This window comes from Molothrus aeneus, chromosome 8, assembly GCF_037042795.1.
Source record: "Molothrus aeneus isolate 106 chromosome 8, BPBGC_Maene_1.0, whole genome shotgun sequence".
NCBI classification, from domain to species: domain Eukaryota; kingdom Metazoa; phylum Chordata; class Aves; order Passeriformes; family Icteridae; genus Molothrus; species Molothrus aeneus.
In genome coordinates, this window is record NC_089653.1 from 30,699,290 (window position 1) to 30,717,295 (window position 18,006).

General features: G+C 46.0%; 1 protein-coding gene across 1 annotated transcript; it reads left to right on the forward strand.

The window, feature by feature from the left end:
* The first annotated feature begins 1,199 nt into the window (after positions 1–1,199).
* On the forward strand, positions 1,200–17,549 carry BAG3 (BAG cochaperone 3). Its single transcript, XM_066554331.1, has 4 exons — positions 1,200–1,404; positions 12,310–12,627; positions 14,287–14,667; positions 16,239–17,549. Exons 1-4 carry the CDS (start codon positions 1,234–1,236, stop codon positions 17,010–17,012), a joined length of 1,644 nt encoding a protein of 547 aa, XP_066410428.1. The 5' UTR covers positions 1,200–1,233; the 3' UTR covers positions 17,013–17,549.
* The last annotated feature ends 457 nt before the right edge of the window (positions 17,550–18,006 follow it).

Genomic DNA, 18,006 nt, shown 5'->3' on the forward strand with positions numbered 1-18,006 from the left:
GAGTCAGAAAAGGTGATGGCAATACAGACATCTGCAAATAAATGCTCTGGGGAAAAAATGATCCATTTATAATACTTATGAGTCAAAGGCACACAACAGTGGGGACAGAAAAATGGGTCTGTGATGAACAGTGTGGTTCTGACAGCAAGGATGGAAGAGCTGCAGGAGTAAAGGAGCAAATGTCAGCAATTATTTGGTTTGTCAGTGTGATAAACAAAACCTCCTGTCAAAAGATGAATGACCATCAGTGGGAAGCAGCATCAGGAGATCTTTGATCCTGCCTCGAGCAGGAGGAGATCCTGGCTGTGCTCAGGGCTGTGAAGAGGCAGGGGTCCTTTTGAAATAAGAGATATTTCAGTAATAAGCATCTACCTCCGAGTGATTCATACTTGGAATTCCTCTAGGCAAATAGCTTTGCAGAAGGAAACCTCTGCGTGTGAGGGACACCGTGCATTCACTCCTCTACTTAGAGTAACTATCGACAGGCATCTGCGGCTGCTCCTGTGACTGTCAGATGACTGCAAGTGGTGTGGTTGTGAAGCACAGTTACCTCAAACCAAACCCACCGAGTCCATGAGAAAGCCACTGTTTTAAACCTCACAGACACACTCTTTGCCTTCAGGTGTATTTCTAAGCAAAACTCAGAATTGAGACACGCATTTGCAAAGCGCTGAGAAAGTTCAATCCAGTTGCATCCGAAGAACAACGCCTGCCCACACCCTCACTTGAGAAGCATTATTTTTGTTGTTTATCTGCCATAACCTCGAATTATCAGTCACGGGGCAGGGCGTTTTGGGGAGGAGCTTTGATCTTTCGCTCAGGGCACAGGGCAGCAGATCGGAGCCGCCTTGCCAGAGGGCTGCGGGCCACCCCGGGACGAGCTCGGGGCGCGGCAGGGACCGGCCGGAGCAGGAGGGCAGCCCGGGCTGGTGCCGGCGCCGAGCAGCCCTGCCCTCGCTGCACACAGAGCCGGCCGTGCCGTGCCGGGGCCGCTGCGGCTCCCGGGGCGTTCCCCGCCAGCCCTCCCCGGTACCCCGGGGGTCTGCCAAGTCGCGCTGGACACAGCCAGAAGTTTCCAGCCAGCGACTCCTCCGCCCTCCTCCTCCTCCTCCGCGTCCCGCCCCTGGTCCCACCCCCGCCGCCGCCGTTTCCAGACAGTTCCAGCCCCGCGCCCCCGCCCCCCGGCCCGCGGCGGATAAAGCGGCCGGCGCGGCCCCCGGGCTCTGCCCCGCCATGAGCGCCGCCGCGCAGAGCCCGCCGCCGCCGCAGATGGAGGGCAGCGCCGAGCCGCTGCCCCCCGGCTGGGAGATCAAGATCGACCCGCAGACCGGCTGGCCCTTCTTCGTGGATCACAACAGCCGCACCACGACCTGGAGCGACCCGCGCCTGCGGGCAGCGCCGCAGGTAGGGCGGGCGGGGGGACGGGGGTGGCCGGGCCGGGTGTCCCGGCGGGGCGAGGGGCGTCGGGGGCCGCGCTCCCCCCGTGCGTGGCGATGCCGTGAGGGCAGGAGCTGCCTTTTGTCTCTGACGCACTGCAGTCCCTTTTTTGTGCATTCAATCATTTGATACCTCGGCCCTGTAATGTTTATTTAAAGTTGGTTAAGTCTGCCCGGCCTGCCAGGGGAGAGGCGAACCTGATTTATTTTTCAGCTGTGAACCGCCCGAACGCTGGATGCCTTTAAAAAAGGAGCGATCCGGCTCGGAGTCCAACTTCTTTTTTCTTTCCCCGTTTGCTTTTCCCTGGTCCCGAACTCTGCCGGCAGCTGCCGCTCCGGTTTTGTCGCCAAGCACGCTCGGGGAAAAGCCGCATCTCAGTCCAAATATGTCCATGGAAGGAGCGGCGCGGAGGGGAGAGCGGCCGGGGCCCTGCGGAGTGACCCTTTCGGGTCAGCTCCTGCGGCTTTTGGGGAATCCGGCCCGCTCCTTGGGGGAACGCAGCCCTCTGACCCAACAGCGCGGCGGCTGTGGGCAGAAAGTGCTGGAAACTTGAGCCGAGTAGGATTTGCCTGGTGGGAAAGCGATTCCCCGGGGTCTCTGCGCGCAGCATCGCCCAACCCCGGGCGCGCCGGGCTCCCGGGGCGTCCCTCCCGGCCGGGGGCTCGGGCACGGAGATCGGCGGGGCTGGACCGGAGCCCGGGGCCGGCGGCCGCCGGGGAGGGGCCGCTCCGGGCAGCGGCGGCTGCTGCGGGGCCCCGGCGCCAGCGGGGACAGGGCCGGGGGCGCGGCGGGGTCGGGGCCGCGGGAGCCCCGGGGGACAGCAGGGTCGGGGTCCGCGCAGCAGCGGGGAAGGGGCCGCGGGATGCGGCTGCACCGGAGCTCTGTTGAAAGTTTTTCTCCCCTTGCCTACAATGTGAGGAGCGACACGCTCAAGAAGTGTTAATTATTTTATGAACTTACCGTTTCTTAAAATAGTAATTGCCCGGTTTGTGAGAGCAGACCGTGACTGAAAGCTCGGTGTGAGAGCAGCTGGCCTTGGAAAGGAAGGGACGTACTTCTCTATGGCAAATTAAACCCCTTTGCAGCTCTCTAAGTGCTGGTTCATTTGGTCTATAAATAAGTTTTGGTAATACACAGAGGTCTTAGAAAAATGTAATTAGATAATAAGAATATTGAGACTAGTATAGGAAAAAGTGTTTTCTCTCCTTTTTGGAGGCACCTGCTAACACTTGCTGTTATGGTAGTAAAAATAAAAATAGTGTGGATTTTATAACCATAGAATGTACTTGAGAAGAAAAGTGTGCTGTTTACTGAAAGGGTTTTGTTTCAGCAATACCACTTGAGCCTAACCCATTTAACAGAATAGTCAGATTCAAGCTGCTTTCAATAATTGTGTGAAGAGAGTTGGAAGCTGTCTGGATCAGCCCTCTGCTTGAGTGGGTGCCTGAAACAAAACAAATTTTCACCCCTATCTCGTGTGAAATCTGTGGTGATGAGAATTGCCTCTGTGCCTCTTCTGCCAATTGCAAGGGCAGCCACAGGTACTAAAAGCTCTATCTGCTTTTCAACAGCTTTTTTGGGACGCATTCTTTTCCAAACAGGAAAATCTGTTACTCCTGGCTGTAGGCAGGAGCGTGAACTTTGGGTTTGTTCACTGGGAGACAGAGAAATGCCTCTAGAGATGAGCTGTTGGTTTTTGGGAATTTCCAGCTTTAAAAAGTCTTCCAGTTTATGGTGGTAGAAGTTGTGTCTAACTGTTCTCACAGAGCCATTTATCAGCGTCGAATTAAATGTGTTTGCTGGAATTCATGGACAGCTGCTGAAATCATTAGTTTTTTGAATACCAGTGTATTTCACAAGGACCGGTACTAGTTAGCAAAAGAATCTTAGAATCAGGCCCAAGGAAAATGTCTTTTTCTAAATATTGTCTTAGCTGGACAATGCCAAGGAAGGCAAATTACCCACTGACATTGAATTTCAAATTCAGTAAGGATTTTTGAAGATGGCACACTTCTGTTAATGCCTAAACAGGTAGGAAGGACATAACCACTGATGAAAGCAAAAAACCAGATGTGAATGGGGAGAGCTTTCTGATTTCCTTCATTCTCAGCCTGGCTCAGATGAGAACTTGGGGCTGTTGGAAGAGATCTGAGAATGACAAAAGCTGACTGCATGTGTCAGACTTCGTGCACCTTTTCAAGAATGATTATGCAGAGATCAAACTTGTGCTGACTCCATCACTGCATTGTTTTCACTGAAATCTGACAGTGAAATTAGCAGGTTTTTTACTACCCTTGAGGTGGTCTTGCACTGTATCTGCCAATATTCTGTCTGTGAACGTTTGTTCCCTTTCTGAAGTGATGAGGCAATGAAATGAGGTGTCACACTCCAAGTGGACAATGACTGGAGCACAGATCTAGGGCTAGCTGAGCTTTTCTAGCTGGCTAAGAATATAGCTGAGGCACTGTCATAACAAAGTCCTGTTGTTCCCAAGTGCTTGATCTTGGTCTTCTCACTTACCCTAGGCTTAACATCAGTGTAGCCATGCTGACTGCAGGAATCTGTGCCAGACACATAATCGGGTAAAAGTTGAAGTGGCTCTTCTGAAATTTTAACCCATGACAAAAGCATTTTAAAGCAACGAAACCAGATGCTGGTTTTGCATTTATCTCTGTATTTTAGGTGCATTTGTGAATTCAGGCTCTCTGTTATTTCCTCATTCAGTCTGGCCTTTTTTAATTTTTTACTGACATGACGGATGGGTGTTCTTCTGCATGTTTGTTTCTGTTATGTGTAAGAAATCACTGCAGCATAAGGATGGATTGGGGAGCCCTTAATTAGAAAGAGGGAAAAATCTCATGTTGTTTCAGTGAGAAATAAGGAATGACTTTGTAAACGACAGAAAAATATTTATTAATGAAGCCTCCTGGTAGACTAATGATTTTCTTTCAAGGATCTGATTAGTTAACAGCAAGACATTTAAGGAATAAGGCACAATTAATACTGTGAAGATGTATATACATCTTATAAAAAATGTGTTTGCTAGCGATGCCAGTCTTCCTTTTTTTTGATACAATTACTCATTTTCTATGGTTATTTGTTGTAGTTACTTTCTGTGCTAACTTAGAGTATCATAGGTCTGCATACTTCCTGCAGGATTGTCTTTTGACATTAAATTGTTCACTTGGTGTTCCCCAAAGTGTTGATAAAAATAGATTGCACTCAAAGAAGCAAACAAAAGTTTGTATAGGTACTTATCAATACCTCTTCTATGTGTTGTTTCCACATGCAGTAAACCCCCTGGGAAATAATGCAGCTAAAAATAAACCAAAGGAATTGACTGTGCTGAGCTTCACTAACGGATATTGGAGTGATCAATAGCTCAGTGGTGCCTTGGGTTTGAGATAAAAGCTGCAGCAGCAGCCAGGCACGAGTCAGGGAGCAGCCATAAAAGTGATCTATGATAAGTATTGGCTGCAGCAATGACTGCACAGGCCTAAACAAAGGAAGAAGAAGCCATCTCACCCTGCTGCTGATGCTTCACTGGGGAACAACTGACTACACCTAAGTTTCCATCCTCTCCCTTCATGGCTGTTGCATCTCTTTTCTCTCTCTGCTTCCCCAAATAAGTCTGAAGTCACTCAATTCGCATCTCTTTAGCAGTGGGCTTATTTTTGAGCATTGACTTCTCGTGGTCAAGTTGACTGAAAAATCCTTGGTAGACCAAATTAGCAATTGCATGGAGAGGTTGGAACAGCCTCTCTGAAGCTGTACCTCTCCCAGTGGTTCTCCTCAGGGGAGGGGAATGTGAGGTCAGCTTAGTAATATTTAAGGTCTCTTCCACCTGCAGTGTTTTTACTTTCCTAATACTGATGTGCATTCTGTCAGGCTAATAAGTTACTTACTGGATTAAAAAGGTACTGCACAGAAAAGGCTCAGTAGGTAGGAGTGGTAAAATTATCAGAAGGGGATTTTTGGGAGGGTTGTGTCCTGGCTTTGCCCAGATTCCCTGCAGCTGCTTGGTGTCGTTATTTAAAGCCCCCCCGACAGAACATGGTGAGCAGGGAGTTAACTTATGGACATATCAATTAACCTGAAAACAAGGGCTGGGGCTAATCGGAAATAAGAGACAGGAACACCAGGAAATGATACTGGAGATAATGGAAGAGGAAAAGCAGAGAAGGTGTTGCAGGGTTTTGTGTAACTCCTGGCACTGTGTGCCCCTTATCTAAAGGACAAAGGAGGAATACTTGTGCCAGGTGGCAGCATTCTTACCTAGGAACTGTATTTTTAACACTTGTATGCACAGGCAGAACTTTTCCATGACTACGTGGCAAAAATAGAATTGTTCCCACTTGAACCATGATAAGGCAGGTAACAATTCCATTATACTTTGGGGAGTGCAGAAGTATCACTCTGTAGGTGAGCTGTGGTCTCTCTTAATGCCAAGGTGAAGGTAAATTAGAAGAAATTACTTGTTCACACAGATCACATTACTTAATTACAGGCAAAAAGAAAAATGCTGTATCTTAAATATGCTGCAGAAGCTGTTGGTTTGATTATTTTTATTTTTCCTTTTTGGTTTTACAGACAGGAAAATGAGGCATCGGATGGGGAAGAGACTTGTCTGACATTGCCTAGTAGGCCGGGTAGCACAAAAGTGCTTTTTATGGCTGATGGCAAAGCCTTCTAATTAATAAAAGGGGTGCAATGTAGCAAATGCTTTTATAGTGTTGGAAAATTGCCCTTTAAGGAAGAGAAGTCAGAAAACTGCTGTGTACAAAATGAAATTTTAGATGAAAATTTCAAGCCTGACTATAAACTGAAATTCATGGCCCACTCTTCAACCATTATCTGTTTATTCTCCTTTTTTTTTTTAATGAGAAATTGTTTTGCTAATTTTTGAGGGTTCTGCTTTCTGATGTATTTGAGATTCCTGGGTCATAACTAATAGGAAAGCAACAGTTTGATCACCTGCTTCTTAGGTAATGAGGCAGTGAACAGAAATAACTGAATAAAGTGTCATTCTCATCCCCCTTGGCCAGGGTATTTGTTAACACTCTGAAGGGCTTTTCTCTAAAGTCCATCCCCTAAAGCTGGCGGGGTGGGTGGTGATCCCAGCTCTCTAAGAGCACTCTGCTCTTGGGAGCAGTCATTGTTTCTGTCTCAGACATGTTCAGTTTGGCCCATGGGGTGCTTTCAGTGCCAGCTTGCACTCATGGGCATACTGGGCAGGTGTTGTCATGTCCTCAGCAAGGCATTTTAGCTGAAGAAAGAATCCTCCTAGTGATTAAAACAGGACAGGTTTTGTTCCTAGTACAAGATTGATTTGCAAGATAGCCAACATATTTGCTCCAGTAAGGCTCTCTGTTCTGCAAAGCTGAGGATTAGTTTTCCCCTTCAGTTTTCTCCTTCAGTTTTTAATGGTGTTTATTTATTTCTAATGGCATCGGTTAGAGCCAATGTTAATGTAGTTCTTGTATAATACAACTTGATAATTACAAGAGAGAACAAAAGGCCTGTTTGCCTACACATGTGTATGTTGGGAAATAAAACTCAGCATTCAGCAAGTGGAACATCAAAAGCAGCTTGGCCTGTAATTGGGTTACATGATGCGACTGACACGAAGTCCTACTGAGACAGCTCATGCAGCTAAGCTTATTCATGGGTTCCTTCAGTCATTAGCTAATGATATCTTGCTCAAATGCCTATGTGCTCAGTCTATATATTTAAGCACAAATTGTGAGTAAAAGGGTGAGAATGCAAATGTCTGCAGCAGCTGAGGCAGGGCTGTAAGAAGTTTGGAGTCAGCACTGAGAGTAAATCACTGGGTACCTTGGAACTCGTATAGTTCTCTGGCAAGTGTTAGTAAAACCCAGCTCATGCTGATGTTGTGCTATTTATATGTTCAAACACACAGCAGACACGAGGAACTTCTGAGAAATACTTGGGATATGTTGATTTCTATTGGTAGCAAAGGTAGTGTGGTACTTTTGTAGTTCATGCAACAGAGAAGGAAAGAAGGTCTGGCCAGAAGTAAAATACCAAGTGGATGTGGAATCTAATTACAATTGTTAAGATTTTGCCTTTCCATGACAAAAATGGCATTTCCTTTAATAAATAGCATAGTTACTTCATTCTTAATTTGAATACTGGGTGCCACTGGCTTTTTTTGTTGTTCATGGCAATTTCTGATAAAATACAGGTTTGAGCAAGTGCATGAACAGAAGTTGGTTGTTATGTCACTCATTTTGGTTATATTGCTGTATTTGATTGTGAAAGAACATAATCATGCTATTTCCTTCTTCCTAAAGAGAAAGGATTTGGGCTTCAAGTTATGAAAGGTGTGTTCTCAGGTAAGATTTTGTCAAGTACTGGTGTTTTCTCATTTGAGCAACCAGAATAATTGTTTGTGTAGTACTCTATAGCAGCAGCTTACAAGTTCGAAACGATACTGGAGTCATGGTCCATCTGTTTGCGTACAGAGAAGTTGTTTAATCTCTTGGCAGTGTTGGTAAATTTTGTTTTCCCCTTGCTAGATAATATTTACAAAACAGGTACAATTTAAATACTTGCACTGCTGCTCTGCAAGAGCTGCAGGGGTGCTACATGTGTGAATAACATCTGCTTTAGAGACTGAATTTTCTGTACTGCAAATAACATCAGTACAGGTTAAGAAAAATGCAGGAGTGCAATGGCAGCAAAGGAGGATTTTAGACTTTATTCTGTAGACCATTTCAGTATTGGAGGAATGACAAATGTATTATGTAAGGAGTCTCAAAAGGGAGATTCTGAATTTGACACAACTATTCAAGTCATTTAACATGAATAGGGAATATTTTGACAAATTTATTTCAAACAGTAGAGCTGTCTTGGAAAACTCCAGTGGCAATTTGCTGGCATCAGCAGTGGCTGAATTTGCAGGTTTCTGTGTTTGGGTCTGGAATAAGACTTGAGCAGACTTGGGGCACACCAGGAGTTATCCATTATCCACTCCAGACAGCACAGCTGTGCTGGGAGCCCTGGTGTAAGGCTGTGCTTTTGCTCTTGCTGTCACTTCTTTTATTCCAGTGCCTCATGGCTTCAACTCTCAAATGGGAGCAAGTTGGAGGATTTTAGTGTCAGTCCTGACAGTGCCCTTCCCATGGGAAGCCAGCAGTAGGATGTGAGGGTATGAAGTGTTTTTTCCAGTTGCACAACTCGTGCTGGCTGCACCTTTATTTATCCTGGTGATGGCCTCACAACAGAAACGCTTGTCCCGAGAGCTGTGAGCCCTGTCCCTGCTCTGAGCAGCTCTTCAGGCACAGCTCCACTGTCCCTCCTGGGCCAAACCTCTCATTTGCCTGGATGTGATGGCTTACCTCAGCACCTCCTGAACTGCTGGATCAGGTTTGATCTTGTGGGTATTTCAGGCTACCTGAAATGTCATCTAAAACTGTTGGGAACATTTCTGAGCTGCTCAAGGCAGTTTTTTGCATTTTTGTGCTACCACCTTTTGGGGGATTCTCTCTTCAAGGTAAATTGAGTGAGTGATCACAGCTGGGAATGCTGAGAGTCAGTCCTGGTATTTACTGAAAATTAGTTGATAATCTGCTGCTTGTAGCTACTGAGTTTTAAGGAACTTCTTGTTTCCTTAGATGAGGGCAGGAGAAATTTGCTTCATTGGTTTCAGTGCAGAAACCTGAGTTGGGTTCCTGTTTTTTTTTCATACTTAAACCAGAAGGATGGTGGACTAAGACTTGTCATTCATTTGTTGGTGATTCTCTTTGTGTAGATTTGAATTAAATGTGAGCTCTGGACTTTTTCCAGGTAGCAGGTTTGTTAATGTAACAAGTAAGAACTGTATGTTATAGAAGGCAAATAAAACCAAAAAATGGCTCCTTTTATTGTGCCAACTGTTCTGTGGAATTAAAGCATTAGGACGATATCTGTGAATTTCTTTAGTGTGAAGATGAGTGTTTTCCATAGCTTGATTCTATTCCTCCCCATTGGCATAGTGTCCCCAGGCACACCTGAGCTTTTCCTGAAGTCTTCCAGAACCTGTTTGCCCGGGCTGGAAACACAGGCTCTCCTGCACAGAACAGAACTGCTTTGGCCAGAAGTTTGGAGACAGGGACATTGGGATCTGCACGCACTCCCTGCTGTGTCAGAGTCTCACTAAACACAGGCCAGAGCCCAGGGCCTCCTCAGTGCTGTCATTCCCCAGAGATGGGAGTTTCAGAATACCTGCATTGTCCCTGTTTGTGATTCTACCACGGTGGGAGGAAAAGAAAGAGGGAAGAAAGAATGTTCAAGATGTGTTGATACAAACTGGCTAATGTAGGCAACTGTTTGCAGAGTCAAGTATTAATTAAGTGTTGAAGGCGGCAGTGTGGAGCAGGAAGTGCATTGTGATGAGAGCACCTCTCCTAAACCTGATCTGTGCCTCGGAGCCACTGATGGTGGGAAAAACAAGGACGCTGCATTTGCTCTTCTACCAAGGGCTGTTCCAGTATGACTGCACAGCTGAGGCCTCTGTGGTTAAACCTGACTACAGGGGAAAAAAGCCTACAACAAAGGACCAATTTGAAATACTAACTTTCCACAGGAGCAGCACAGGTTGTCTGAAGCTGTAAGAATATGTGAGAAATCGTGGGAGTATAGTCTATTAAAAAAATAGAGAACAACAAAACAAAAACACCTTAAGTATTGACAGAAGCTTTACTTAATTTTATAAACTGAATGCTTTGAAAAAGCAGTCCAACCTGATTTTTGCTTTGGTTTTGGGCTGCCTCTTTTGTGTTTTGTAGCAGGGCTTAAGTTGCAGAGGCAGATTTCTCAGATTGCTGAGAAGGTTCAAAACAAGGGCAGCCCCACGGGTCTGAGCATGAAGACAAGGGAGGGGAAGCCCATGGCTGGACTCCTTGGGGGGGTTCATGGAGGGTGTGGGGAGTGGGACATTGTCCATGTTGAATGATTTATCATTGTGGGGCACTCCAGAAAACTGGAGGTCTTATCCCCAAGTGGAGCCATCAAAGACAATGCAGACCCCAAAGCAGCTGCTCCTTTTGGGCAGTTCTGTATGCCCAGCTGGGGCAGAGCAGCTTTGGCTGACAAAACCTTCTCACGCCAGATCACCTGTAGGTGCTGCAGGCCCACCCAGCTCCCAAGCCCTTCCTGCAGAGCCGCTGGAAGTGAGGGAATCTCCTTTTTGTAGCGGTGGGAGCCGTGGGGTAGGTGGGGTGGCCGCTCGGGTTACCGGGCGGGGACGCTGGGGCAGCTGGCGCTCGCAGAATGCCCGCAGTCAGCGCAGCACCAAGGTGCTGCTTCCCGCTGGGATCCATGGCCTCCCCTCCCAGCACAGGCTCTGACACACGCTTGGCTCCAGCACGGCCTCGCATTGTTGTCAGCTGAGCACACCTCAGATTTATTTTTTTATTTTCCAACAAATGCCGTTTGCTGACGTAAGGGTGCGTCCCTGCGGATCGCGGCAGAGCTGTGGGGCCAGGGCTGTGCTGGTGGAAGAGCGAGCATGTGTTGGTGTGGGGGGTTCTGAAAGCCCCTGAGAGCCTGTGTGGAGCACAGGAATGTGGTTTCCTGGTAGGGTGAATTTAAAATGACTCATCTGTGGATCCTGGTGCAGACGTTGGCATGAGATCATCCTCGTTCTGCAGCTGGGAAAGCCAATTTCAGATTGCTTCTCTCTGCGAACTTTCTCGGCCTGGCTCTCCTCTATGCCTCTTCTAGAATCCTTCCTTTGTGGAGGATTTTTTTTTTTAATGAGTAAAAGGAAATGGAATAGTGGGGCTCAGACTTTCAGACTTTGAACTTGTTCCTTTCAGTGTTTTTTGTCTTCATTAGTTTACAGCCTCAATTCTCTGCAGTTTTACTGCTAAGAAGAATTCTCAGAAATCACTTTTTAAGATGATACTATCATATAGTAAGAACACTGATAATCTGGTTGGTAAAATAGTGAATTCCTGATGAATTAGTATGTCAGTGTGTACAGGAGCAACATGAAATATTTTTGCAGCTTAAACACCCCTTTAAAAATAGGGTTTCCAACACTTGCACCATATGTCCCCTTATTAAATTCTCCTCTTACTGAATAATGACATTACCCTCTGAATGACAGAGGTGCTTGTTACATGATCTGACTTAGAGATACATCTGGAACTTGGCCCTCGCGGAGTCTCAAAATAGAATGACCGATGCAGGAAGAACTTACTAGAGGACTTGTGAGGGCTCTTAGCACAAACCACTTCCACCCTTGCCAGAGCTTTGACATTGTCCAGTGAGTTTACTCAGACAACACAGGGATTTTTAAATCTTGCTTTTCAGTGTTTTCCTCTTTGATAAGCTATCCTGTCTTCCCCTTCCCTCTCCCTCAATATTTACTGAACCAGATCCTCCTTAGGTGGAAGTGAATACATTTTCAGTGTGCAATGTCAGTACCTTTTCAAATAGCCAGTGGGAAGAATGATACCAACAAAATCTGTGCTTCTGTTGAGATTAGTCTTCTTTGCAAGTGTCTTTTCAGATGTAGCACTGAGAGGTGCTGAGGAGGTGTCTTTGGTCCCATCAGTAGTTGTTTGAATTGGATGGGCTCCCACTGAAGAGGCTGGGCTGGTGGCTAAGCGTATGATAAATAAGAAATCCAGGTGGAATTAGGCAGGTATTTCAAAGAACAAGTGAATGCTTATGAGAAGTGGGGGTGAAAGCCCCACACATAAGCAGATTTATCTTCCTCGCCTTGCCTGCAGTGTTGGCTGCCCCGTGCAGGCCTGAGAGGCTCTGAGCGCCTCACACGCATCTGATGCTGCTTTTAGGGCAGCTTTCTCTCACCATGTTTACTGAGCTACCAACAACTCTGTGTGCTGTTTTCCCTTGCAGGAAGGCCAGTCCTCAGCCAATGGCCCATCTCGAGAGAGCCCCAAGCAGCCGACGGCCCGAGAAGGACACGTGGGCTACCCCAAGCTGCGCGCGGGCTACATCCCCATCCCCGTCATCCACGAGGGCCTCGACGGGCGGCAGCAGCACCCCTGCTTCTCCTCCCCGCAGCCTGGGCTGCAGAGGTACAAGACAGAGGCCGTGCCAGCGCCGGGGCAGGCTCAGGCACCCCTCAGGGCGGGCTATGGTGGCCCCGAGTCGCCGGCGGCCGATAAACAATGTGGACAGACACCGGCAGCTGCGGCCACGCACGGAGCCGAGGTGAGCGTCAGGGCTGCTGGGCTCTGCTTGCAGTGGTCTTTGCAGCGTTTATGGCTGCAATGTCACACATGGGGAGCTTAGAAAGCCCAGCTCGCCACAGGATTGTGTTTTTTCCCAACGCTTGCAGAGTACTGAAAGTGCACAGTCATGGCAGCATGAATATGGATGGGTTTTTTTTTTCTGGCGTCACCCACTTCTGTTCTGGAATGATTCTGCAGAGATAAATGCAGAGCTGAGCAGGCCCTGTGGCAGGGGAGGGCTTTTTTAGGGTTTGTGCAGGTTCTCCTACAAGTGGAGAATGCAGACAAGCCTCTTGTGCTCTGCACTGTGAGTCAAAGTGGGAGAGACAAGTGTCCAGTCAGCTAACAACCCAGGCCACTTCAGAAGATCTTTGCTTCCTAATTGCAAATTTCAGTTGCATGAAATGGATTTGCATAAATACACATTTAGAAGTGAGTTGTATTTTTGTCCTTCAGTGGCATGTGAAAAAAATTTCAGACTGTGGACTTCTTTGAAAAAATGTCACCCTGCTTGTTTTTTGTTTTAGAAGGTGGGATTTTTGGCCTGCTCTCTGCAGAGAATTAGCAAATTGGTATTCTTGTAATATATGGAAATATAAGCCTCATTTTTATTCAAAGTAAGATGAGCAGGAAATTCAGCCTTCACCAGGCTGAAAACATATCAGGTCTGTAATTCAACAGTGGTGCCATCTTCTCTGAAACCCATTTGGAGTTTGAAGAATGTAATTAAAATCCTGTTGGCAGGTTTCTCAGCTATTTTGACTAACCATGCCTCTCTAAGACAACAAGCTCAGCTTTTCCTTCTCCCAGCTGTGTACAGCTTTGCCTTGTATGCAGAGTAGCTTTAGGAATGTCTCTTCTGTGCCACTTAATGGAGATAACCAGGGAGGGAGGACCTCAGAACTTGTTGTTACATGCTCAGGCAGTGCAGTGTGGGTGCCAAGTGACCAGAGCCTGTGGTGGGGACCCTACACTGCTCATCAGTAGTGCCACTGATGGTGCTGTAATGCAAACCATCATTTATTTATCTAAGGTTCCTGCTGTTCCATGGGCAGCTTAGCAGTTGATCAGCACCAGAAGAGGAGCTTTGTTCCCCTTCTCTCCTGCAATGCCTGTTCTCTCCTCTCACAGCTCAGTCTGGCCTTTCACAGGAGAGGGGGCAAAGGGCAATTAGCCATATCTGCATCACCAAATTAATGACATGCTCTAAAAAGCCCCAACAAAACATAGAAAATCTGTTTGTGTGGCCAGGATCAGAAGTCAGTGCTGTGTGCTCTTAGGAGTTTGTCTCCAGAGCATAATTTGTTTGCTTAGCTTTAGTTTGCCTCAAATTGAACAGGTTTAGACAGGAACAGCCATGCAAAAGCAGCAAACATTCTGACTGAGCATCCACTCCCTGCTCATTTTAGGGCTGGGAATGCTGTAGCTCAGGTTCCTGCTTGTTATAATGATGCTCTCACAACTTATGTGGTTTGTCTAGTGAGGTTCTTGGCCAAAAAACCAGGGAAATGGAGTCCTTGCACGCCGGAAACACAAGTTCAGTTTCTATGATGATTGCCCCCTTTTCTCTTTAGAAATGAAAAGTATTGTGAACACACAATGGTTAACATTTAATAATGGATTTTTGTTTTCATGGCAGCCTCAACCTCCTGGAGCATCTGACCCTCCTACAGCTTCCCCCCAGCCCTCTGGCAGACCCAACGCGGGGAGCCACGCGCTTCCTCGCGGTTACATCCCGATCCCCGTGATCCACGAGAACATGCCCCGGCAGCCAGCACAAGCCTACCACCAGGCACAGAAGACCCACTACCCTGCCCAGCAGAGCGAGTTCCAGGCCCACCAGCCCGTGTTCCACAAGATCCAGCCGGAGGAGCGGGAGCCCAAGGCGGCGCGAGCGCAGTCTCCGTTCCGGGTGGCTCAGAGAGGCTCCTCCAGTCGGGAGAGTTCCCCGGCCAGAGTGAGCACCCAGGTGCAGCCCCCAGCTCCCATCCGAGTGCAGACAGTAGTAGACAGACCCCAGGTATGTAGAATGGGGAAGTGATTCACCTGCCAGGGACCTGAGCGTGGCTAGAGCTGTAAAATGAGCTTGTACTAACACATACATGAAAGCACCTAAAGCAGTCTCCACTGCTAGATTTAAACAGACTTGGAGATCCTGAGATAAGCTGCAAGTTGCCTTTCCACCTGTCAGGACTGTGGTAGATCACTGAAATAGGATTTAATCTTCTCTTGTCAGAGTATAATTTGGTGTAATTACACTGAGGTCACTGATGTTGCATTATGTTTATGAGACGAAAACCAGGTCTGTGGGATTTGTGACATCTATGTAAATATACTTCACTGATGTCTCAGAACCATTTGGGGGATAGCATCAGATGCACAAAGTAGTTTTTGCTATGAAGAAAGGGGATAAGCAAAATCCAGAGCTTTTTATTCTTCTGACTTGAAGCGTGTTCTTGGTCATAGAACCTGCTGCTCATTGAACATTTTTTCCATGTTAGAATTCTTACTAAAACCACAATTAAAAGGCTACTGGGAATTAGACAGCTGTGAGTGTGTGGAAGAGGGTATGTACAGAAACAACCCTTGATTTCCTCTCTGGAGATTTTTCACATTAAAAATGACAGAAGCAAACTTAGGTTAATAGTTTTGAAAACCCAGGCTAGGACAAAACAAGGAAGACTCAAGATTTAATGGCATATTCTAGGTCAGTGCTAATTTATTTATCTTTGTGGGTGAGAGTTTGCTCTCCCTAATCAAATTTTATGTTTAACAGGTAAAGCAGTAACAGACTTGTAGTGTAGCCCATTTACATACTTGGTTGGAATAAAATACAGATATTTTACTATTTAAATCCATGAAAGCTGGATTTAGTATCTTTCAAAATCACTGTTCATGTGCCCAAGTAACTAAAGGGGGTGTCAGAGGGAGGAAAATGCAGATCTTCTAAATTTCAGTTTTCTGCTAAGACTTCAAAACTACTCTCAATTTCAAGAGATTTCTGATTTGATGATTTAAAAGTGGAGTAATCCCAAGGATAGTCTCTAATCACTACAGTGTAATAAGATTGACACAGTAACCTCTGCATGTAAATAGGTTAAAGATTAAAAATAAGCACTAACCAAAAAAGGAATGTCCTGAAAACAGGAATAGGATGAGAATAGCCCAAAGTGTGATTAAAACTCAGCAAAGTAGTTGGCTTTTCAAGGAAGATGAGCCCTTAATTAGTGAAACAGGATGAGATCTTTCTTCAGCAAGAAATCTCACTGACTTAGCTAGGTGAAGGCTTTGCTCAAAGGTCCTGTCTTTTAAACCTGCCTATGGGGCTGATTTTATTGAGCATGGGCAGGATTTGGTGGGTTGAAATTCAATGTTTGAGAGAGTTGATTGGTGGCTATAATAACTGTTCAGCACAGTGCTATTTTTTCAATTTAAAACAGTGAAATTCAGCAACGCTCAGGGAAGATTAAACATCTCGTGTGTGTCAAATTGCACTGCTAGGAGTACAGAAAATTAGATGGTAGATTACTTGTTCTTCAGAGGGAAATAAGGAGCATTGTGTCTCAACACAAAACTTGCCTTGCTCACCAGGTTTCTCAGCAACAAGTCCCAGCTCAGGAGCCACCAAGACCAGCCCCTCCTCCTGAAGTCAAGCCTGACAACAAGGCAGCCCCACCGCCCGAAACAGAGGCACCCTCCACATATATCCCAATCCAGGTCACCCACCAAGAGCCAGATCCTAAACCACAGCCCCAGAAGCCTCCAGCCATGGCAGAGAAAGCTGATAAAAAGGCTCCTTCCCCTGCCAAGGCTGCTCCCCCCCAGGAAAGGCCTCCTCCCGAAGAAGCGGCGCCACCGAAGACGATGGAAACAGGAGAACCTCAAAAGCATCCTGGTGTTTTGAAAGTGGAAGCAATTCTGGAGAAAGTACAAATGCTTGAGCAGGCAGTCAACTCCTTTGAAGGCAAGAAAACTGACAAAAAGTACTTGATGATTGAAGAGTATTTGACCAAAGAGTTGCTAGCCCTAGACTCAGTGGACCCTGAGGGTCGTGCGGATGTGCGCCAGGCCAGGAGAGATGGTGTAAGGAAGGTCCAGACCATTTTGGAAAAACTTGAACAGAAAGCAGAAGATGTCCCAGAACCTGTTCAAGTTGATGGACTTCAGCCAAATTTTCCAGAGCCTAAGCCACCACAGGAAATCATGGAGATAGAACCTGTGGAAGTCAAGAGCAAGGGAGATACCAGTAATAAAAATGCTCAAGAGGAAACCAAAATGGAAAGACATCAGCCTGAAACCAAGGAAGAAGTGTTTACCAATCTTGCCACCACGACAAACACATCCAATAACCCAACTGAACCATAGCCACGTGCTGAAATCAAAATCTCTCAGACTTTATAACTTAAAGTGTGTTTAAGTGAATTTTAAGTTGCATGCATTTCCGGAGCTCTTTTCAACTGGTTTTAATCAACATAGCAGCTTGGGACACAGTAAACACTTTGTGGGGAAAGGAGGGAGCTAGAAAGAAAGTGATGCATTTATCCTTTATTCTTACACTATGTAAAAGACATGTTTCAAAAATAAACCCTGTACATTAATTGCTTTTAGATAAGCTGAATGGAAAAGAAAAAATGACTTCAGGGTTAATATTGATGCGTGTTGTTTAAGGTGTATTCTTTTGCAGGTGATTTTTGTAAAATCAGTGGCCTGCATTGTCAGAATACCAGTCCTCCTACAAGTATAGCCACTCTTAACAGTAATGTTTTTACTTTTAATGTTCACAATTGGGCACTTTAAGTAATGATGGATAGAAAGTGTGCAAGAAACTGTAGGGATATTTATATGTGTGCAGGACTTCAATGCTATATTTTAAGAGGGAAATAAAATAATATGGAAGCCTAATTTAGTCTTGTGATTTTATAAGCTGGAGCTGTAAAGGCAGTAATTAGTTTTAAATACATTAATCTGAACACAGACTTGTTAGTGCAGCATTATAGTTGAAGTCTGACAGCTGTTTTCTCATCAAGGCAAAAACATGCCTTTCTCTCTTTGTGTCCTCCCTTCTGATGTTGTTGCTGTGTCACGTCTATGGATTGAGAAAGGAGTTTGGCTGAGCATTTCTGCCCCCTCGCCCTGGAAGTCACCATTTAACAGAAATGTTTATAACATTGAGATCTGTGGTTGTCTTACAGAAATTTCCAGATCCTAACTTCTTCTGCAAAGTCACTATTGTTTTATTAACAGTTATGAAATTTTGTATGCAGAAGTACGAAATTTTTTTGTATTTAGGAATACATTTTGTATTCATAGAGTCAGTAGGATTCCTCTCACTTTGTGAACAGTTTTAAGCAATGCTTTG